Source organism: Leucoraja erinacea, chromosome 23, assembly GCF_028641065.1.
Source record: "Leucoraja erinacea ecotype New England chromosome 23, Leri_hhj_1, whole genome shotgun sequence".
Classification (NCBI taxonomy): domain Eukaryota; kingdom Metazoa; phylum Chordata; class Chondrichthyes; order Rajiformes; family Rajidae; genus Leucoraja; species Leucoraja erinaceus.
This window is the reverse complement of record NC_073399.1, coordinates 7,665,534-7,689,992: the sequence shown is the minus strand read 5'-3', so window position 1 is coordinate 7,689,992 and position 24,459 is coordinate 7,665,534. Positions and strand designations below refer to the sequence as shown.

Genomic DNA, 24,459 nt, shown 5'->3' with positions numbered 1-24,459 from the left:
GCACAGATCCCAGTGTAAGATGCAGGAGGAGAGCCAAGCCTGACAGCCAGATCTGACAAGACTGCAATGCTGAATAATACACGACGGCTCAAACACTCCTGAACTAATTACTTGCACATCCCCTTCCCAGGAGGACAACTAAGGCAAAGTCAGTCACAACTTTGACCAGGAAACTTTGTTCTAACTGGTTGGGGACAGACAGTGCAGGAGTTGGACACTGGGGACTGATTGCATGGCTCTAACGATCAGCTGCCTCGTCTAGAGCTCCCTGACTCTCAGCATCGATGAGCTTCTCCTGTCCTCGCCTGCCTGCTTTAATTAACGGACCATTGTTGATCTTGCTCCAAATAGAATAATCCTAACGCTGGGCACAAGGGATGGCGAGGATAACTGGATGCCTGGCATCAGTAGCTGTGTGGCAATGCCCTGAGGCTGAGCACTGCCAGGCTCAGTGTGATTCTTGGCAACACATCCCTTCGTGACAGCGCCAGAGGTTCAGTTCATCTTGTGTTGCAGGGTCAAGCTTCACAACCCAAGAGGTCCATGCTCACACCTAGACAAAGGTGCTGGAGAAACTCAGCGGGTGCGGCAGCATCTATGGAGCGAAGGAAATACGCAACGTTTCGGGCTGAAACCCTTCATGTTCACATTTATGTTCGACACACGCCTTCAGTGAACCCACATCCATGCCCTCTAGTATTTGAGATTCCCATCGTGGGAATAAGGTTCTGACTGTCTACCCTATCTATGCTACTCATAATATCATACACTTGTACCCAGTCTCCCCTCAAATCTGAGTCATCTTGCAATCTCTCCCTGTAACACAGAGTCAGCAACCTACAGCCCCTGGGCCGAATGCGGCCTGTAACCCAAAATCATCTGGCTCGCAGGCGGATTTTTTTCCCCTTAATCATCCGGTACAGCCAGAGCTCGGCCGCGCACCTTCTGCGAACACATTTAAGAAAGAACCACAGATGCTGGAAAAATCGAAGGTAGACAAAAATGCTGGAGAAACTCAGCGGGTGAGACTTGCAAGGATCACATGAGGCTGCCTCACCCGCTGAGTTTCTCCAGTATTTTTGTCTACCTTCTGTCAACACGTGGTTTGATGCCTGCAATCCGGGGCGGGATGGGGTTTGGGATCCATGTGTACGCGTGATAGATGCAGCCCGCCATCCGCTCACAGACATGCGTCCCGGCCCCTATGCAGAACAAGGTTGCCCACCCCTGCTGTAAAGATTAGGAGGACGCACCACTCTATCTGGGCCATGTTCATCCATCTTGTTTAAGGGCTCCTAAAGATAGCGGAGTCAGGGGATATGCGGAGAAGGCAGGAACGGGTTACTGATTGGGGATGATCAGCCATGATCACATTGAACGGCAGTGCTGGTTCGAAGGGCCGAATCCTGCACCTATTGTCTATTGTCTATATGGGACCAGTGTAAATGGAGCATCTTGGTCAGCATGTACAAGTTAACCCAAAGGGCCTGTTTCCGTGCTGTATGCCTGTAAACGCTGTGTGCATTCAGACTAACATCCTTAACTTTTATCGTTTTACTATTTCCCTAGGTCAGACTTTAATTGGAATTATACTGTGTCACCAGGGAGCGTTAAAGCCAAGAGGCTTTGGCACAAAGCCATTTTGTTGGCACAATACCGACAGAATCCCTTCAAGACCTGCTAAATAAAATATCTGCACATTTGTCAAAAGGGGAGGGGCAGTTAACTTGGGGTGTGGGGGTGGGGGGCTGGGAGAGAGGGAAGGAATTAGTGGAGTGTAGAAGAGAGAGAGAGATTAGATGGGGCAGAGAGGAGAGATTTGGTTGAAAGGATTGAACCGGATTTTGATCAGTCTGAAGAAGGTCTCGACCCGAAACGTCGCCCATTCCTTCTCTCCAGAGCTGCTGCCTGTCCCGCTGAGTTACTCCAGCATTTTGTGTCTACCTTCGATATAAACCAGCATCTGCAGTTCCTTCCTACACATTTGATCCGGTTTATATTTATCAGACAGCAACGGTTTCCTCTCCTATTTCTGCCTTCTGTCAGTCAGATGGAAATAATTGAGGAGCGGTTATTTTTGGCGAGTCAGAATGTTGAAGCAAACACTAACTGCAGATGGAGCAAGTTGGAGCCACACATACAGGGTACGTAGTCTCCCATGGAAGGCTTATTTTATTTATTCTGTAACCCTTGGGCAAGACCCAAAGCAAAGCATCATCTGCAAGTTGGCAGATGGAAAAACCTACAGATCAATTTGTTGCTCCATTCACCTCGGTCTTGCAAGCACTGACAGCTCTCCGCTGCTACAGGAGAAGCTGCTCTTCAGACCACTCACCAACTGCATCCGAGTGTCCACACAAAGATAGACACAAAGTGCTGGAGTAACTCAGCGGGACAAGCAGCATCGTTGGAGAAAAGGAATAGGCGACATTTTGGGTTGAGACACTTCTTCAGATGGGAGGGTCTTTGTTTAGGTTAGGTGACGTTTTGGGTTGAGACACCTCAGTCTCCTTGCGTTTGAGGCAGCTGAGGTTGCGTAACGGCCTCCAGGCGCTGTAGACAGTTCAATGTGCAGATGTCGCGAGCCGTGAGGTCTACCCCTCCACCAGCGGAGAGCGCAGTCGAAAATAACGTGCTGCTGCGCTGTTTGCTGGTCTGCTCCACACACGCAGGCTGTTGATGAACGCAGCCCCCAGCGATGCATGTTGGCCTTGAACCGGCCGACCCCTGCACGGAGCCGGTTCAGGGTGAGCCACTCTTTGCCGGGCAGGTCCGAGCCGGGCGGGGCTGTGGTGTTCGGTGCAACAGTGAATTGCGGAGGTCGAGAAGTCAATTCAATCTGAGAAGGGTCTCAACCCAAAACATCACCTATTCCTTTTCTGTTGCCTGTCCTGCTGAGTTACTCCAGCACTTTGTGTCTATATTTGGTGTAAACTAGCATCTGCAGTTCCTTCCTACACATGGCTTTGTACACGGCTGCTTGTGTCGTACTAACTTGATAACTTTCTTTGAGCAGGTGACAGTGCCGATTGATGATGTTGTCCACATAGATATTAGTGCGGCATTTGATTAATTCCCAGGAATTCTCGAGAGCTGCCAGGGAATTGTGTGCTGAATGAATGGCATTCTCAAGGGGGCGACCACCTGACCAATGGACACTGATTACCAAACGACACCAAGTATCCATAGAAATAAATCTGCAGATGGAATGGTTGGTGGGGATGCTGGTCTGTGTGATGGTCTGGACACCAGCCAGAGCATCTGCACACAATGGTGTCTGTCTTGTCGCCTCTTGTGCGTGGTGGTGGAAAGATTGGTGGAAACTGGGCCGCGATGTGAACGCTCTTTCCTTGACCCCCGTCTCTGGAACTGGTGCGCTACAATGCTGAGATCTATATTCCACACTCTGCATCTGCCTGTCATACTGGATTGTGTTGGCGTAGTTTTATCTAATCTGTCCACACAGCATGCAAAACAGAGCTTCTTACTGTACCTTGGCACACACAACAGGAGACAATGGCTCGCCGGGTGAGCTGAACACTGCCGTTGACGAAAGATGCCTCAGGCCAATCTTGTTTAAATGCCACAGGGACTGAGCGTTCTCAAAGCCATCTCACCGATTACCTAATTCAGCAGAGAAGTCTTCTCTTTTGAAGTTGTAAATGCCCTTAAGCCAACAGGTTCACGAGATTGATCCCTGGGATGGCGGGACTGTCATATGAGGAAAGATTGAAAAGACTAGGCTTGTATTCACTGGAGTTTAGAAGGATGAGGGGAAGATCTTATAGAAGCATATAAAATTATAAAAGGACTGGACAAGCTAGAATGTTCTGCAGGAAAAATGTTCCCAATGTTGGGCGAGTCCAGAGCCAGGGGCTACAGTCTTAGAATAAAGGGGAGGCCATTTAGGACTGAGGTGAGAAAACAACTTTTTCACCCAGAGAGTTGTGAATTTGTGGAATTCTTGCCACAGAAGGCAGTGGAGGCCAAATCACTGGATGGATTTTAGAGAGTTAGATAGAGCTCTAGGGGCTAGTGGAGTCAAGGGACATGGGGAGAAGGCAGGCACGGGTTACTGATTGGGGACGATCAGCCATGATAACAATGAATGGCGGTGCTGGCTTAAAGGGCCAAATGGCCTCCTCCTGCACCTATTTTCTATGTTTCTTTGTAACAGTATTACACAAATTAGATTACTGTCTCCAAAAGGCGGCACAGTGGGCCTCACAGCGCCAGAGACCCATGTTCCACCCTGACTACAGGTGCTGTCTGTGCGGAGTTTGCACGTTCTCCTTGTGACCGCTAGAGTTTTCTCCGGGTGTTCCGGTTTCCTCCCACTTCCCAAAGACGTAAGGATTTTGTAGGTTGTGGGAAAGAACTGCAGATGCTGGTTTAAACCGTAGACCCAAGATGCTGGAGTAACTCAACTGGATAGGCAGCATCTCTGGAGAGAATGAATGGGTGACATTTCTGGTCGTGACCCTTCTTCAGATCAGACTGAAGGGTCTCGACCCGAAACGTCACCCATTCCTTCTCTCCAGAGATGCTCCTGTCCTGCTGAGTTACTCCAGCACTTTGTCTCCATCTGGGGTCTATACGTTAGCTGTAAGAATGAGAATGTAGTTAGAACCAGTGTGCAGGTGATCATTAGTGGGTGCGGCCTCGATGAGCTGAAGGGCCTGTTTCCACGCTGTACCTAAACAAAACAAGAATGGAGACAGAAGGAACTGCAGAATCTTGATGAACTCAGTGGGTCAGGCAGCAACCGAGAGAAATGGCTGTGAACGTTTGGGGTTGGGATCCTGCCACAGCTGGATGCGAGTGCCACAAGACCCAACAGCTGGATTGGAGTCCGTGAGAGCATAATACAGACAGTGCCACAGCTGGATTGGAGCACCACCAGGTTACAGGCAGTGCCACAGCTGGGTGTGAATGCACAAGACCATTACACCCACTGGCACAGCTGGATTGGGGCACAACCAGGTTAAAGGCACAGGCACAGCTGGATGGTTGCTGGCAGCTCTTCCTTCATCTGTTCTTCCCTCCCCACCCACTCGGGGCGGGCGTGGAACTCCCCTTCCCACCGATCACACTCTCCCTTGAATTGGCCATTTGCCACGTGGCAGTATCGGTGCGGCTGTGTGCCGATGTGAGCACTGCCACTGGGGATCCAGCTGTTCCAGTGCGCTGGGCTCGCTGAATGACAAGCGAGGCGCTTCCTTGCCGAATCACGTCCTATTTACAGATCCCTCAGCCCATGAACGTAGCGCAAAGAGTTAAAAGGAGTGGTGTTGTGGAATGTTGCTTCACAGAATTACAGCTTCCGCGAATAGATCTGGCGTTTCTTGCGAATGGAAACACCTGCCGGCTTCACCAGAATCTCTCCTCGAAACACAAGATATTAATCGCTCGCTCCGACACACTGATGCTTCAGTTTAGTTTCGGGGACAGGTGCATCAGCCCACACTGACCATCGATCACCCTAGTCCACACGGGGTCTATGTTAGCCCACTTTCACATCCACTCCCTACACATCAGAAGGCCAATTAACCTACAAACCCGCACGTCTTTAGGATGTGGGAGGAAAACTCCAGGGATGCTGCCTGGCTGGCAGAGTTACTCCAGCACTTGGTGTCTTTTTTGTGTGTGTAATCCGGCACCTGCAGTTCCTTGTGCTCTCAATGATAAGTGGCAGCGTGGACATCTGACGTCATGACCAGCCCTTCCTGGAGAGCCTCAAGCCACTCTGTATACTTTAGGTTGAAAAGTGCTTACATGTTATAAAGTTATTTTTACTGTTCACACTCACTGCAAAACCCCACGTCAAGCCTTCATGAAACATGGTTCTTGGCAAGGGAGATCAGTCCTTAACGTGACAGGTTATACACAGGCTTGCACACGTTGATACTTGGATAATACTTTTCACAGCCCCCTCCAGAATCCAATGTGCCGTGGGTTGGCTGTAACAGTGGGCATTGTGCCTCTTTCTTCTTCTAACAAGGAGCTTTTATTACAAATTCACAGTTTACAATAGACAATAGGTGCCGGCTCGAAGGGCCAAATGGCCTACTCCTGCACCTATTGTCTATTGTCTATTATCCACGATGCATGGGGCCCACAAGGCGACCACTGTTCACAGAAGGCCTCCAGAGTCCCCATGGACACTGCGAGTTCCCTCTCTAGGGACATGCGGGCACAGATGTAGGGCTGGAAGAGGGGGCAGGCAGTCAACAGTGGGTGGAACCCTCCACTGCCCGCTGCCTGGAGCCCTGAAAGGTCATCTTGACCACTCCCAGGAGACTCCTGTTTCTCAGTGCAATGTTACAGAGGCCAATGTACCTGCGGCCAGTGTGTCCGGGAACAACAGTGGCGGCACGGTGACGCAGCGATAGAGTTACTGTCTCAGTGCCAGAGACCCGGGTTCGATCCTGACTGCGGCTGCTGTACTGTACGGAGTTTGTACGTTCTCCCCATTTTAAACATAGAAAACAGGTGCAGGAGTAGGTCATTCGGCCCTTCGAGCCAGAACCGCCATTCAATATGATCGTGGCTGATCATCCAAAATCAGTACCCCGTTCCTGCTCTTTCCCCCCATGCCCCTTGATTCTGTTAGCCCTAAGAGCTACTAACTCTCTTTTGAATACATCCAGTGAACTGGCCTCCACTGCCTTTTGTGGCAGAGAGTTCCCCAGTTTTCTCCGGGTTTTCTACGCACACTCCAAAGACGTACAGGTTTGTACAGCAGCTCAGTAAAATTGTAAATTGTCCTTAGTGCGTGTAGGATAGTGTTCGTGTACGGGGATCGCTGATCAGCGTGGACTAGGTGGGCTGAAGGGCCCGTTTCTGCACTGTATCCATACACTAACTTGTGGACAGTGTGTGTGAGTACAATGTTACAGAGGCCAGTGTAACTGAGGGCAGTGCAGCCCAGACCACTGGGATGCTGCAAATGTGGCCGTCTGTACTTCAAAAGGTCACGCGTCATCTCAAATATCTTTATCAGCTTTGTCAGATTGCAAAATATGCAATATTAAATTAATCGCTCTTAACAAGTTTCCTGGACAAAGCCCACACCAGTGACATGGGGAAGAGAGCGCTGGGCTGTTTTGAAGTGTTTGGTTGGGGTTGTAAACACTGCACTAGGACAAGCCATTAGCTGGAATTGCAGGGGAAATGAAATGTTTATTTTGAGTGAGTCATTTGAACATATTTCATTTTGTAACAGTGGGGATAGGCCATGTTGTTAGAAAGCCCAGGAACTTGGTGTAAGAACATACACACACACACACCCTGACACACATCCAGATACCCCCACACACACACAGACACACACACACACACACACACACACACACCCAGATACCCCCCACACACACCACAGACACCCCTCACCCCCCCACACCACAGATACACTACACACAAACACGCCTCACAGACACACACACACATACCCAGACACACACCCACCCAGACCCACACAGATACACTCACACACCCACAGACACACACACTCACCCACACAGACACACACCACAGACACACACCCAGCACACACACACGCACACACACACACTCACAGACACACACACACAGACACACACACACAGACACACACACACACACACACACACACACACACACACACACACACACACACACACACACACCACACACACACACACACACACACACACACACACACACACACACACACACACACACACACCCACACATACACACACACACCCACACACACATACACACACACCCCAGACACACACACACTGACACTCTCTGGACGTGAGCTGCACTGTTCACAAATGTCCACCACTCCCACTCGCTGCAACGGCCCTGCTGGCTGCACAAACCCCGGGCCGCTGCGGGGGACTCCCAGATAACCAGCGCTCCTGCTCTTCCCCGAGCGGAGCCGAGAGACAGAGGGGGGACCAACCCAGCCGCTCCCCACCCAAACCTCACCCCCTCCCCACCCACTAAACTCACTGCAATTTAGAAGGATGAGAGGGTATCTTGCAGTAGAAACATATAAAATTCTTAAAAGATTGAACAGGCTAAATGCAGGAAAAATGTTCCCAATGTTGGGGGAGTCCAGAACCAGGGGTCACAGTTTAAGAATAAGGGGGAGGCCATTCAGGACTGAGATGGGGAAAAACCTTTTCACCCACAGAGTTGTGAATCAGTGGAATTCTCTGCCACAGAAGACAGTGGAGGCCAATTCAATGGATATTTTCAAGAGCAAGTTAGATTTAGCTCTTAGGGCTAAAGATAATCAAGCGATATGGGGAAAAGGCCGGAACGGGGTGCTGATTTAGGATGATCAGCCATGATCATATACAATGGTGGTGCTGGCTGGAAGAGCCGAATGGTCTACTCTGCACCTATTTTTCTATGTTTCTAATCCTGAAGGGCCTGTCCCACTTACGCAACTACTCATGACCATACAGCCGTCACGAGTTGACATGTCGCGGGGTGTGGCCTGTTTTGTCGTGAGCAGTCCCTCAAAGAGTGGCACCTTTTTCTGGGCGCCATTGGATTTTCAACATGTTGAAAAATGTCGGTGACCTGCTGTGATTATGACGGGTGCCGGAAAGTCGCCAAAAAAATTGTGTAGTGGGATAGGCCCTTGACACTCTTTGCTGCAAAGGGACAGAAGTTTAGGGGTAACATGAGGGGGAACTTCTTTACTCAGAGAGTGGTAACTGTGTGAAATGAGCTTCCAGTGGAAGTGGTGGAGGCAGGTTCGATTTTTTCATTTAAAATTAAATTGGATAGGTATATGGACGGGAAAGGAATGGAGGGTTATGGTCTGAGTGCAGGTAGATGGGACTAGGGAAGAATAAGTGTTCGGCACGGACTAGATGGGCCGAGATGGACTGTTTCCGTGCTGTAATTGTTATATGGTTATATTAACCTCTCTGGACATCAACAGTTACGGCAAATTGCTGTTGGTGAACCTCTGGATGATGCCAGGAGGCCAAACACAGGTCAATGTTGGCGGAATGAAGCAGAAGCCAACGCAGCCACTGGAACAACAAGACAGCAGCAAGTAACAGTAATTGGAGACACAAAACGCTGGAGTAACTCAGCGAGTCAGGCAGCATCTCGGGGGAAATAAATGATGGGTGACGTTTAGGCTCGAGGCACTTCTTCAGACTCTGAATCTGAAGCTTTATTTTTGCGTACTATTCAAACAGATCAGATCAAACTAAACATCTGTCCACCCATCTGCAATCAACCCCCCCCCCCCCCCCCCCCCCCCCTCACGTATCCACCCATCACATGCCAGGCTTTGTCTCGCCCCCACCTCTCTTTTCAACCTTTCTCAAAAGCGCGCACCACCAATAGACAATAGGTGCAGGAGTAGGCCATTCGGCCCTTCGAGCCAGACCCAGACTTCGAGCCAGCCAATGTGATCACGGCTGATCATCCCCAATCAGTACCCCGTTCCTGCCTTCTCCCCATATCCCCTGACTCCGCTATCTTTAAGAGCCCTATCCAGCTCTCTCTTGAAAGCATCCAGAGAACCTGCCTCCACTGCCCTCTGAGGCAGAGAATTCCACAGGCTCACCACTCTCTGTGTGAAAAAGTGTTTCCTCGGCTCCGTTCGAAATGGCTTACTCCTTATTCTGGACTCAAGAAGGGCTGCTTCCCCTGGTGTCAAGGGCTGGGGTACGGTTCTGCTTCTCCAACCTATCCTGCTGTGGACATTAGACTTAGTCTCTGGAACTGTGACAATACACTGCTGAGAACTATATTCTGCACTCTGTGTCTTTCTCTTCGATCTACCTATTGTACTCGAGTTTGGCTTGATTGTATTCATGTATAATATTATCTTACTTCATTTGAAGGCACGCAAACAAAAGCTTTTCACTGTACTTGGGTGCTCGTGGCTATAATAAAAGCTAAACCTAGCATCCCAAGGATGAATTAAAAAGTTCCATTTCCTCGCTGTGAAGATAGTGATGATGCCAACACACTTCGCCTGGGATTAGCTATTGAACCTCCCGACCAAAACAAAAGTAGCAATAACTGGAAGCAAGGCTAATGAATTTTAATGTTTGCAATCCAGCAGAGATCAGTTTGATCGGCATATTTGGAGAAAGCCTGTATCATTAGTCTGTCTGAAAAACAGTGCTCATTGTTCCGTGTTCTTTGAGAAGCCTGCTATCTAAGGCAATTATCATCTGTGCTTCATTACAGGTGACAATCCTGGATATAAAAAACAACCTGCATTTAGTTTGAACCTTTATCACGAGTGTCTAATTGTAGATGCAAGGAACTGCAGTCGCTGGTTTACATAAAGTGCTGGCGTAAGTGAGAAGTTACTGAGAACGGATCAGGCAGCATCTCTGGCGACCGTAGACAGGCGATGTCTTGGGTCGGGGCCCTTCTTCAGAACAATTAAATTCCTACTTGCAGCAGCATAACAGGCCTGTAAACGCAACACTCATCCATAACATATAATACGCAGAAAATTCAATAAATTAATAACCCTAATACTATTGGGCGGTCACGGTGGCACAGCGGTAGAGTTGCTGCCTTACAGCGAATGCAGCGCCGGAGACCCGGGTTCGATCCCCACTACGGGGGCTGTCTGTACAGAGTCTGTACGTTCTCCCCGTGACCTTCGTGGGTTTTCTCCGAGATCTTCGGTTGACAATAGACAATAGGTGCAGGAGTAGGCCATTCGGTCCTTCGAACCAGCACCACCATTCAATGTGATCATGGCTGATCATCCCCAATCAGTACTCCGTTCCTGCCTTCTCCCCATATCCCCTGACTCCGCTATTTTTAAGAGCCCTATCTAGCTCTCTCTTGAAAGCCTCCAGAGAACCCGCCTCCACCGCCCACTGAGGCAGAGAATTCCAGACTCACCACTCTCTGTGAGAAAAAGTGTTTCCTGGTCTCCGTTCTAAATGGCTACTCCTTATTCTTTGTGGCCCCTGGTTCTGGACTCCCCCAACATCAGGAACATGTTTCCTGCCTCTAGCGTGTCCAAACCCTCTACAATCTTATATGTTTCAATGAGATACCCTTTCATCCTTCTAAACTCCAGAGTGTACAAGCCCAGCCGCTCCATTCTCTCAGCATATGACAGTCCCGCCATCCCAGGAATTAACCATGTAAACCTACGCTGCAGTCCCTCAATAGGAAGAATGTCCTTCCTCAAATTAGGGGACCAAAACTGTACACAATACTCCAGGTGTGGTCTCACTAGGGCTCTGTACAATTTCAGAAGGACGTCTTTGCTCCTATATTCGATTCCTCGTGTTATTAAGGCCAGCATCAATCAATCAATCAACCAATCAATCAATCAACCTTTATTGTCATCTTGCAAGCAACAGTTGTTACAGTGCAAAATGAAAAGACGTTTCCCAGTGAATAGCGGAGCATCGCACATGAAATTTAAACACTTCACACATAATAACACTAAAAACAATCCAGTCCCTGATGGAACAGTATAAATAGTTAAAAGCAGGTAAAAAAAAAACACAATGTTAAAATTCAATAAACCAATCATAAAAAATGTCCGGGGCCGCTGATGTGAGTGGCCAGTGCCAGTATTAAAGTGTCCGTGCCAGCCGCAGAGTCAAGTCAAGTGACTGTGGGTGCAGAGTGACTGTTTAGCAGCCTCACAGCCTGTGGTAGGAAGCTGTTTAGCAGCCTCGTAGTCCGGGCTTTGATGCTACGATATCTCTTGCCTGATGGCAGGAGATCCAGGTGTGCGTGGAGGGGGTGCAGTTTGTCCTTGGCAATTCTCTGTGCTTTCTTCAGACAGCGGCTCTGGAACAGTTCTTGTACCGAGGGTAGGGAGACGCCAATGATCCTCTCTGCTCCCCTCACTACCCTCTGCAGAGCCTTCCTGTCCGAACAGTTGCAGGTGGAGTACCACGTATTTATGCAGTACGTGAGTACAGACTCCACCGTGCCCCTGTAGAAAGTCCTGAGGATGTTGGTGGGGAGTGAGGCCTGTTTTAGTTTCCTCAGGAAGTGCATGCCATTTGCTTTCTTCACTGCCTGCTGTATCTGCATGCTTACTTTCATAGACTGATGTACAAGAACCCCCAGATCCTGTTGTACTTCCCCTTTTCCCAACTTGACACCATTTAGATAGTAATCTGCCTTCCTGTTTTTGCTACCAAAGTGGATAACCTCATCCACATAAAACTTAATCTGCCATGCATCTGCTCACTCACCCAACCTGTCCAAGTCACCCTGCATTCTCATAGCATCCTCCCACACTCCAAGTGAGATAGTTGCCTCCCACACTCGAAAGACATATGGGTTGGTAGATTTATTGGCTTGGTAAATGTAAAGGTTAATTCCCGGGCTAGCGAGACTGTCATATGCTGAGAAAATGGAGCGGCTTGGCTTGTATACTCTGGAATTTAGAAGGATCAGAGGGGATCTTATTGAAACATATAAAATTATTAAGGGTTTGAACACGCTAGAGACAGGAAACATGTTCCCGATGTTGGGGGAGTCAAGAAGCAGGGGTTACAGTTTAAGAATAAGGGGTAAGCCACTTAGAATAGAGATGAGGAACCACTTTTTCACACAGAGAGTTGTGAGTCTGTGGAATTCTCTGCCTCAGAGGCCGGTTCTCTGGATACTTTCCAAATGGCCTACTCCTGCACCTATTGTCTATTGAGTGTTGCCAGGGTAGTGTGTGTCTTTGTTGATGCTGGCTGCCTTTGTGAGACAGCTTCTCCGATATATCCTGTTGACAGTCAGATGGAGATAATGTTCTGTGGCCTGATTTGTTCTGGCCTTTTCTCACCTCCAGCCCCCCTACCCCCCCCCCCCCTCCCCCCACTGCAGCCCCGCCTCTATCTTTCAGTCTGCGGAAAAGTTCCGACCTAAAATGTCACATTCCTTTACTCCAGAGATACTGCTTGACCCAAAATGCTGGAGTAACTCAGCGGTGAGACAGCATCTATGGAGAGAAGGAATGGGCGACGTTTCGGGTCGAGACCCTTCTTCAGACTGATGTCTCGAAGGTCCCGCCCCCTCCCCTGACATCAGTCTGAAGAAGGGACCCGATAATGTCACACATTCCTTCCATAGATGCTGCCGCACCCGCTGAGTTACTCCAGCATTTTGTGTCTACCTTCGATTTTACCAACATCTGCAGTTCTTTCTTAAACATACTGCCTGACCCACTGAGTTACTCCAGCATTTGCCGTCTATATTCGGTATAAATCAGCATCTGCAGAACTACCCAACGTACTTGAGTCTGGCTTGATTGTATTCATGTATAGCCTTGTGTGATTTGCAGCCAAGGTACTTCAAATGCTGGTTTACAAAAAAAGACACAAAGTGCTGGAGTAACTCAGCAGGTCAGGAGGCATCTCTGGCGGTGACGTTTCAGGTCGGGACCCTTCTTTATCTGATTTGATTGAACAGCGTGCAAAACAAAGCTTTTCACTGTACCTCGGTATACGGGGCAATAATAAGCCTGAACCTAGTCAGATTTATACATAGCTTATATAATAACCACATGCCACATGCAACACCAAATCATCACAATATTTTAAAATGGAGAACAATTATTCTGTACAAGATGCAAATGGAAAATGAAAGCAAGTTTCTCTGAAACAGAACAAAATGTGGAAGGGAGTCAAAGTTGTTTCCAAACCGACCTCACAACGCAGACAAAACAGACGGACATTAAAGGGCCTGTCCCACTTGGCAGTTTTTTTCGGCGACTGCCGGCATCAGTGACTGACGTATCAGATCACCGAGATAATGTGCAGCGTGACGCGACACGATGACGTATTACACGCGGCGTTTTTTCATGTGTCAGCAACATTTTTTTTGTCGCCGCTGGATTTTGAGATGTTCAAAATCTTTTGGTGACACTGATATGACGCCGACAGTCACAAAAAAAAAATCGCCAAGTGGGACAGGCCCTTAACGCTAATCGTCTTGGGTGGTTTCCCAGGGTGAATTTACGAGTGTCCTAAATCAACACATTAACAAATTGCTTGGAATTGTTTCATAAAAATTGTGGCTAAACAGAAACTAACACAATGCGAAGATCTATTTTTCCACAGCTAACAGCATTCTGGAGAGTGTCCAAGTCTCACATTCTGCTTGGCACCCACACACAATGAAACTGCTCTGATCACCTCGGCTCAACACTGCCTGAGCCGGAGTAACTCAACGGTTCAGGCAGCATCTCTGGACAACGTGGATAGGTGATGTTTCACAGAGTGCTGGAGTAGGCCATTCGGCCCTTCGAGCCAGCACCGCCATTCAATGTGATCATGGCTGATCATCCCCAATCAGTACCCCGTTCCTGCCCGTTCCCCAGTACCCCGTTCCTCCGTTCCCCATATCGCCTGACTCCGCTATTTTTAAGAGCCCTATCTAGCTCTCCCTTGAAAGCATCCAGAGAACTTGCCTCCACTGCCCTCTGAGGCAGAGAATTCCACAGACTCACCACTCTCTGTGAGAAAAAGTGTTTCCTCGTCTCTGTTCTAAATGTCTTACTCCTTATTCTTAAACTGTGGCCCCTGGTTCTGGACTCCCCCAACATCGGGAATATGTTTCCTGCCTCTAGCGTGTCTTATACATTTCAATGAGATCCCCTCTCATTCTTCTAAACTCCAGAGTGTACAAACCCAGCTGCTCCATTCTCTCAGCATATGTCAATGTGGATAGGTGACATTTCACAGCGTGCTGGAGTAACTCAGCGGCTCATGCAACACCTCTGGACAACGTGGACAGGTGACGTTTGGGGTCAGGACCCTTGTTCAGACTGATTGTAGTCGGGGTGGGGATGGAGAAAGCTGGTAGAGAAGTGAGGGTGGAACAAAACCTTGCGAAAAATAGAAGGATGGGGGTTTCGATAGGCAAATAGTTGGGCAAAGGCCAGAGATAAAAAGACAAAAGAGATGAGATAAGAACAGAAGCTTGTGAAGCTTGAGGAAGAAATGTAGGTGGAGCAGGAGGGGGGGGGAGCAATGTGTGAAATAACCAAACTGTCACCCTCCCCCCCCCCCTCCTGGTCCACCTACATTTGTCCCGCCTCCTCCCGACATCAGTCTGAAGAAGGGTCACGACCTGAAACAACGCCCCTTCTTTGTCTCCAGAGTCGCTGAGTTACTCCAGCATTTTGTCTGCCTTCAATTGATACCAGCATCTGCAGTTCTTTCTTTCACAAGGCTTTCAGTACATTGGCCTTCATCACTCCGGAAGTGGCGGCGCTGGGAATGGCTGCGGCTCGCCTGCAGTCCGTTTGTCTTTTACTTTTTTGTGTTGTTTTTTTTCGTTTTGTCTAGTTATGTTTTTGGTTTTTAGGCTGTGTTTATGTGGGGAGGGGGTGGGGGGTGAAACGGGGGCTGCTGTCACTCCCTTCGGGGGAATACGACCTTTTTGTCGTATCCCCCTTCTCTGCCTCCGTCTACGCTGAGGCCTAGCGGAGCCGGCGACCTCGGGACTCTGGAGGCAGCTGACAGGACTCGTCCTGGGCTCGCTCCCGGCCCAGCCCGGGATGGAACGGTGCTCCCGTGAGAGCGGCCTGGTGAGGGGCTGGAACGGTGAACAGCGCTCCCGCTGGAGTGGCCCAGCCCGAGGGAAGAACGGCACTCCCGTCGGAGTGGCCCAGCTCGAGGGAGGAACGGCACTCCCGTCGGAGTGGCCCAGCTCGAGGGAGGAACGGCACTCCTGTCGGAGTGGCCCAGCTCGAGGGAGGAACGGCACTCCCGTCGGAGTGGCCCAGCTCGAGGGAGGAACGGCACTCCCGTCGGAGTGGCCCAGCTCGAGGGAGGAACGGCACTCCCGCTGGAGTGGCCCAGCTCGAGGGTGGAACGGCACTCCCGTCGGAGTGGCCCAGCTCGAGGGTGGAACGGTACTCACGTGAGGGCGATCTGGTCCGGGCCTGGAACGGTGCTCCGGTGGCTGGGACGACGTTCTGGCGGTGGTGACCTGAGTCCGGGGTTCAGCCGCGGGCCAGCGGCTGCGTGTGCTGGACTGGAGGTGCCACGGCTTCGACCACCCCGGGCCGCGGTGTTTGAACCGGCCTGCTCGCGGGGTTCGGTGAGCCGTGGGACTGTTTGTACCATCGCCCGGTGGGGAATCGCCTCAGCGCAGAGGGGGAAGAGGAGGGAAGAGACTGCAGCCCTAAGATTTTTGCCTCCACCACAGTGAGGAGGTGTTTGGAGGACTCACTGAGGTGGATGTTAATTTGTGTTTATTGTTGTTTATTATTGTATTATTGTATGTATGACTGCAGGCACAATATTTCGTTCAGACCGTGAGGTCTGAATGACAATAAAGGAATTCAATTCAATTCAAGGCGGTGAGTGCAGAAGTTGGGATGTTTTGTCACAGTTGTATCAGGCGTTGGTGAGGCCATATTGGGACTATTGTGTTCAGCTTTGGTCACCCCTGCTGTATGAAGGATGGCATTAAGCTGCAGAGAGCACGGAGAAGAGACAAGGATGTTGCAGGATTCGAGGGGCTGAGATATAGGGAGAGGTTGGGCAGGCTAGGGCATTATTCCTTGGATCACAGGAGGCTTGGGCCCCGCACCTAAGGGGGCCCCGCGTCTGTGCTAGTGCCGCTAATCCTTTGTCTGGAGAAGACGATATTGTGGTCTGCAGTTGCTTGGACTGTTGCTGAATGTGTAGGAGTATTGAATCTCTTTTGCATTGATTTTAGTAACGGCACCCTTTATACAATGCGACACGGGCTCACCAATAGTTCCCAATTGGGCCCCGCACCTCCTAAGGCCGGCCCTGGGTGGGGGGAGATGTTGCCAAAACAGATAGACAGGGGGAGGGACAAGGGTCTCGAGTAAAACTCTCTCTGCAGATCAGTGCCAACTACAGACTGACATCAACATACCCCTGTCGACGGGCAAGCTTCAGCACGTGAAGCTTCTCTAACGAAGACACCAACATCAACCCCAGCGGACAAACACCAAGCTCCACCCAGCAGTAGGGTTGTCCCCAGTTAAAGACAAGAATGTTCCTGACCATTGAACTTACGTCCGTGTCTGGCCCTTTATCTGCTCCAGGACAGCAGAAGGTAACAAACTCATGACACCTCTTGTGCACCACGAAACAGCAAACTGGAGGAGAGAGAGAGAAACAAAAGGGAGATAGTCGTTAGAACTTGTTCACAAACCAGGATGACAATTACGACAGCAACAAATACCAAGGGCGACTAATTGCATACCTTGGGGGAGCAAGCAAAGAATTTCACTGTGACTTGTGACAATAAACTATTCATTCATTCGTTCTTTCTTTCCGAAGGCAGGAGTGAATAGACGATAGACAATAGGTGCAGGAGGAGGCCATTCGACCCTTCTAGCCAGCACCACCATTCAATGTGATCATGGCTGATCATCCCCGATCATTACCCCGTTCCTGCCTTCTCCCCATATCCCCTGACTGCTATTTTTAAGAGCCCTATCTAGCTCTCTCTTGAAAGCATCCAGAGAACCTGCCTCCACCGCCCTCTGAGGCAGAGAATTCCACAGACTGACCACTTTCTGTGAGAAAAAGTGTTTCCTCGTCTCCGTTCTAAATGGCTTACTCCTTATTCTTAAAACTGTGGTCCCTGGTTCTGGACTCCCCCAACATCGGGGAACATGTTTCCTGCCTCTAGCGTGTCCAAGCCATTATACTCATGTAATGTGTTTAAGAAGGAATTGCAGATGCTGAAAAATCGAAGGTACACAAAAATGCTGGAGAAACTCAGCGGGTGCAGCAGCATCTATGGAGCGAAGGAAATAGGCAACGTTTCGGGCCGAAACCCTTCTGGTCCATAGATGCTGCTGTACCCGCTGAGTTCCCCCAGCATTTTTGCATACTTATGTATTGCATAGGAACAGTCTGAGGAAATGTCCTGACCTGAAGCACTGCCTATCCACTCCCTCCATTTTGTTTGTGTATGGCATTACCTGATTTATTTATCGCAGGAAGGATATTAGTCTGTCAACCGTCATAAAACACAACAACACACACGAAACATGAAATTAAAGTGATGAGTGCACGGATTGGGGATGTGCAAAGTTTGGGGGGAGGGGGGGGGGGTTGTATAGTTCTAACAGATGACAGAAGGGGGGGGGGGGGGGGGATTTGTGTACAGTTTGATAGCCACAGAGAAGAAGGATCTCCTGGGGCGTTCTGTGCTGCATCTTGGTGGAACCAGTCTGTTGCTGAAGGTGCTCCTCAGGTTGATGGAGGGGGTGAGCTGTATTGTACAGGATGCTCCGCAGTTTGAGGAACATCGTCCCCTCCAAGACCACCGCCCATTATCACGTGAGGATGATAAACCAGTACCTTCAACCGCTGCTGTGACGTACGCAAAAGTCCAATCAGCAGCCCGCAGGGAGCTACACTGAAGAGCATGGAGGAGGCATCTCAGATCCTGACCCCTGCTCATCCCATCCATTATGTACACTGTGGATAATCGTGTATGGTCGTGTACTGTCCTTCCGCTGACTGGTTAGCACGCAACCAGAGCTTTTCACTGCACCTCGGTACAAGTGTAAATCCTGCTACTATCTCCTGTCCAATTTCCAGAATCAGAGCAGCACAGACCAAAACAGTGACATTCGGCCCATCTTGTCTGTGCTGGCTCCCACCGCAGGGACTCCCTCTGTCCTATTCTCTCTCATCACCCCTCTGCCCTGGGCCTCCTCCATTGCCAGAGTGAGGCTGTGCACAACTAGAGGAGCAGTACCTCATACTCCATCTGAGTAGCTACAACCCGAAGATATGAACACTATAGTCTCCAATTTGACTGTACAAGGATCGCGGGTCGGCGCGGACTTGGTGGGCTGAAAGGGCGGATTCCACGCTGTTTCTCCGAAACAAAAACATTTTCCAACAATCTTAACAAAATCAATTGCCTATTTCGTTTGCTCCATAGATGCTGCCTCACCCACTGAGTTACTCCAGCACTTTTGTCTACCTTTGATTTTCCAGCATCTGCAGTTCTTTCTTAAACACAATGGTATTAATCTCCAGTGACAGTGAAGAAATTAGCTCCAAAGTATTGGTTGCACTCACGGCGTTGTAATTACTGTGTCAGTCAGTGTTTATATCTGTTCCATGTCCCTCCTCCACATCACAAACTTTCCCTTAATTCCCTCTTCACCACACGAAGGACAATTAAGCCTCCTCCAGTCACTTGTGGTAATTGGCTCTGCATTTTAATGGCTCTCCACATGAAGAGACCAATCAAAACCTCTCTATTACAGTAATCGGGTCGGCAAGTGTAAAACAATTCCCTCTCTTTACCCATCCAACAGTGTGAACGGTTCAATGATGTTCTACGCGCTCTTTAACAACGAACTGGAAGCGTGGTCCACCCTCATGGATCTACCATTTATTATCTAAATGGTGGCCGATTGGGAAAGGGGGAGATGCAGCGAGACCTGGGTGTCATGGTACACCAGTCATTGAAGGTAGGCATGCAGGTGCAGCAGGCAATAAAGAAAGCGAATGGTATGTTAGCTTTCATTGCAAAAGGATTTGAGTATAGGAGCAGAGAGGTTCTACTGCAGTTGTACAGGGTCTTGGTGAGACCACACCTGGAGTATTGCGTACAGTTTTGGTCTCCAAATCTGAGGATGGACATTATTGCCATAGAGGGAGTGCAGAGACGGTTCACCAAGACTGATTCCTGGGATGTCAGGACTGTCTTATGAAGAAAGACTGGATAGACTTGGTTTATACTCTCTAGAATTTAGAAGATTGAGAGGGGATCTTATAGAAACTTACAAAATTCTTAAGGGGTTGGACAGGCTAGATGCAGGAAGATTGTTCCCGATGTTGGGGAAGTCCAGGACCAGGGGTCACAGCTTAAGGATAAGGGGGAAATCCTTTAAAACCGAGATGAGAAGAACTTTTTTTCACACAGAGAGTGGTGAATCTCTGGAACTCTCTGCCACAGAGGGTAGTTGAGGCCAGTTCATTGGCTATATTTAAGAGGGAGTTAGATGTGGCCCTTGTGGCTAAGGGGATCAGGGGGTATGGAGAGAAGGCAGGTACGGGATACTGGGTTGGATGATCAGCCATGATCATATTGAATGGCGGTGCAGGCTCGAAGGGCCGAATGGCCTACTCCTGCACCTAATTTCTATGTTTCTATGTTACCACACAGTGTTGCTCCCACTGCACCCCCTCCACACACACCTGGATCTCCTGCCATCAGGCAAGAGGTACCGCAGCATCAAAGCCCGGACAACCAGGCTGCTAAACAGCTTCCTTCCACAGGCTGTGAGGCTACTAAACACACTCCACCTGATTCTGCTGCTTTTTTTGCACTGACACTTTAATAACAAACTCTGGTACTGGCCACTTGAATCAGCTGTCCTGGATAATATATGACTATTTTTACTTGTATTTTATTGTTGTTTTTTACCCGGACTTTTCTTTACTATTCCTACTGTTTTTATCAGGGACTGGATTGTTTTTTTAAGTTTTACGTGTGATGCTCTGGTATTCCCTGGGAAATGTCTTCTCATTTAGCATTTACAACTGCTGCTTTGCAAGATGACAATAAAGGTTGACTTGATGTTGGGGGCTTCCACTCTGCGCACACATGGGGAAAGACCACCCCCTGGAAGAGGAGATGGCCGATGCTACTGTGCAGATCAGGTGGGACATGGCACAGGACAGAAAGAGGGCGGACTTTTGAAGTAAGATATGGTGGGGCATTAAACAAGGCTGAACAACATTAGTGGAGCGGGAGATTGCAATCTTCATGTGGTCCGCCCTGTTTCGCTGAATGCAATCAATCCGGCGTGCACAATCAAATAAGATAAAATAGAACAAGTTGTCCGACAACTTTAGGCTGTGCACGCCATACGCAAGAGGAAGAAGAACAACATTAGTACGGGTGTCAGGTGTTACAGGGAGAAGGCAGGAGAAAGTGGTTGAGAGGGATAGATGTCAGCCATGATTGAATGGCGGAGTAGACTTGATGGGCCGAATGGCTTAATTCTGCTCCTATCACTAATGGATTTATCTGCCTTGTCAGATGGAGTAGGCACAGCTGGTAGTGCTGCTCCCTCACAGTGACAGAGACCCGGGTTTGATCCCGACCTCGGGTGATATCTGTGTGGAGTTTGCACGTTCGCCCTGTGACCTCATGGGTTTCCTCCAGGTGCTCCGGTTTCCTCCCACATCGCAAAGACGTGTGGGTTTGTAGCTTAATTGGCCCTCTACCCCGAGTGTGTAGGGAGTGGATGTGCGCTAACATAGAACTAGTGTGAACGGGTGGGCATGGACTCTGTGGGCCGAAGGGCCTGTTGTACCTTTCAATCAATTGCATGTCCTGCCACACCACTGGAAGAGTGGGGAAGTCCAGTAATGTCAGATTAAAGATCGCCCATGGGTCTCCAATGAGGTAGACAGTAGTTCAGGACTGCTCCTGGTTGGTGATCGGATGGTTCAGTTACCATATAATCTGGGAAGAAACTGTCCCTGAATCTGGAGATGTGCGTTTTCACAATTCGGCGGGTCTTGCTTGATGGGTGAGGGTAGAGAGGAAGTAACCGGGGTGAGATTGGTCCTTGATAATGCTGGTAGCCTTGCGGAGGCAGCGTGAGGTGCAGTGACTATCATAAATGCAGGCTGTTATTGTTGGCACTGTGCCACCTACAGGAGTACTCAGTGGTCAACATGGACATGATGGGCCGAAGAGCCTGTTTGCATGCTGTCTGACTCCAAGGCCCTCAGAAGGGAACAGAGTGAAACAGTTTGCATCAAAGACAATCTCCAAACTACCTCCCCTGCAATAGTCACTGAATCTCAGTCGCCCTGGCCCTGATAGCAAGAGCTGTGGAAGGCAGATTGACATTGAAGCCTTGAGCCTCTGTCAAATGTCTCTCATGTCCCACTAATTGGATCTCGCGTACAGATCACAGGCTGAAACAAGATTAGGCAGCTCTAAGACGCGAATTACGGCATTAGGAAGCAAAATGTCTGCTGAGTCTCAGAGTTTTAACTTAGCCTCCATGCTTGCTTTAAAGCACCCAGCTAATCCAACAGTTGCAGTTTAACAGAGGAGGTGATGAGATTGGGTGATGATTCAGTCTCTGTAAAACCCAACCGATACACGCAGAGCCCAACGTTCAAAAGAGCACATGAGCACGGAAGGTTCAGAGGGATGTGGGCCAAAAGCAGGCAGGTGGGACTGGCTCAGTTATAAAACCGGGTCGGCATGCACGCATTAGGGCAAAGGGGCTATTTCCATGCTGTACGACTTGGAGCAGGGAGCTCTCCAGGTCCGAGATCCGTTTTCATTTCTCTGTGCTGGAGAGATGTCTATCTGGCCATCACCAAACTGTAACTTGTAGGTGAGGCATTTCCAGCATCTACTATTTAATTTGTTGGAAGGAACTGCAGATGCTGGTTTACACCGAAGATAGACACAAAAAGCTGGAGTAGCTCATTGTGGGATGCACCTTTCCTTGATCATTGTTGCTGGCTTTGATTTGTCCTTTTGCACACCTTTCATTCATTTGTTCTAGGTGGCTTTTCATCTCTCTCGTTTCCCTCTCTCCTGACTCTTAGTCTGAAGATGGGGTTTCTTCCCAGAGGCCATTAGGACTGTAAACTCCTATCTCACCAGGGACTAACTTTAATGTACCAATTTACTGTTGTGTGGTGTCTTTTTAAAATTACTGTTTTTACTTTTTTTCCCTCCCACAAATATGTAATATGTGAATATGTGAATTTGTTCCATTCTGTTTTGTAGTTTTTTTTGCACAATCCGCGAGCATTGCCACTTTTCATTTCACTGCACGTCTCGTATGTGTATGTGACGAATAAACTTGACTTGACTTCGACCCAATACGTCACCTATTCCTTTTCTCCAGAGATGCTGGGGTCAGCTTTTCGTATCTATCTCCTATTGAATTGTTGTCTATGGAGGAGAACCTGCCCACGTTACGAGTGCCCATGCCTCCAAAGGACCCACAGAGGCCTTGAGGTATTGCAGTCGTTCTACGGTCAGAGATTATTCCAGCGCTCTGGGGCCGAGGTGGTTAAGTTACAAGCAGCCCTGAATGTGCCCCTCTAGATCATGTTGATTTGTTATAAGCTTAGTCCAAGACATTACTTCTGTTGATTGACAAGACACAAACTTAAGAAATAAACTAAAAGCAATGAAAGGGAGGTGACAGACACTCATTTGGCGCATTATGTCGAATATAGGAGCAAAGAGGTCCTTCTGCAGTTGTACAGGGCCCTAGTGAGACCACACCTGTGTGCAGTTTTGGTCCCTTAATTTGAGGAAGGACATTCTTGCTACTGTGGGAGTGCAGTGTAGGTTTACAAGGTTATAAGTGTTCGGCACTGACTAGAAGGGCCGAGATGGCCTGTTTCCGTGCTGTAATTGTTATATGGTTATATAGTTATAATTCCCTGGATGGCGGGATTGTCATATGCTGAGAGAATGGAGCGGCTGGGCTCGTACACTCTGGTGTTTAGAAGGATGAGAAGGGATCTCATTGAAACATATAAGATTGTTAAGGGCTTGGACACACTAGAGGCAGGAAACATGTTCCCAATGTTGGGGGAGTCCAGAACCAGGGGCCACAGTTTAAGAATAAGGAGTAAGCCATTTAGAACAGAGACGAGGAAACACTTTTTTTCACAGAGTGGTGAGTCTGTGGAATTCTCTGCCTCAGAGGGCGGTGGAGGCAGTTTCTCTGGATGCTTTCAAGAGAGAGCTAGATAGGGCTCTTAAAAATAGCAGAGTCAGGTAATAGGGGGAGAAGGCAGAACAGGGTACTGATTGGGGATGATCAGCCATGATCACATAGAATGGCGGTGCTGGCTAGAAGGGGCAAAAGGCCTACTCCTACACCTATTGTCTATTATCTAGTGTCCAAATAAGATTGAATCAGCCAGATCCCATGCCAGTAGCCAGTCAACAGCTACCAGCCTCGAGGATGCAGTTGGGACTAATGCACCAGGGTCTGCTGTGTCCCCAGGAGATTCTTACTGTTACTTATTACCTCAACAGGGATTAGAGACAACGGCTAATTACAGCGTGTTGCACAGCGAGACCGTGTTAGTGCATTGCTGGGTTGAATTCACCAAAGCTTGTGGTTTGTGCAGGGACCATTTTGTGGTCTGGAGAACCCACCCATCACTGTCCACAGCCAGACTTCTGCAGGGTCTCCAGGGGAAGGTGATGCAAGACCCTGGCACCGTGCCCTACACTCTCCTGCACCCCTGAAAGAGGGCCGACCATTATGAACAGGAATAAGGAGACTCTCTTCAGAATCACAAGACTTGAACAACACAGGCCATTCGGCCCATTGTGCCACCTTCTGTACTTTCTCAGTGGTCGTGAACTCTGGCATTCTCTTCAGCCAAGGCCCACGGACAATATTTCAGGCCTCTGCCTAACTTGCCCACACTGACCAGCATGCCTCATCTCCACTGGACCCATCTGCCTGCATTT

General features: G+C 49.1%; 1 protein-coding gene across 4 annotated transcripts in view; it reads right to left on the bottom strand.

Annotated features, from left to right (window-relative positions):
• LOC129708162 (protein kinase C alpha type) overlaps positions 1–24,459 on the bottom strand; it is a 172,367-nt gene that overhangs the window by 85,476 nt on the left and 62,432 nt on the right. For 2 of the 4 annotated variants that reach the window (XM_055653753.1, XM_055653754.1), the window contains exon 3: positions 17,004–17,098. In XM_055653753.1, coding sequence (XP_055509728.1) covers positions 17,004–17,098 — 95 coding nt within the window. The remainder of the gene's footprint in view (positions 1–17,003; positions 17,099–24,459) is intronic. The other 2 variants (XM_055653755.1, XM_055653756.1) reach the window with 1 other exon arrangement.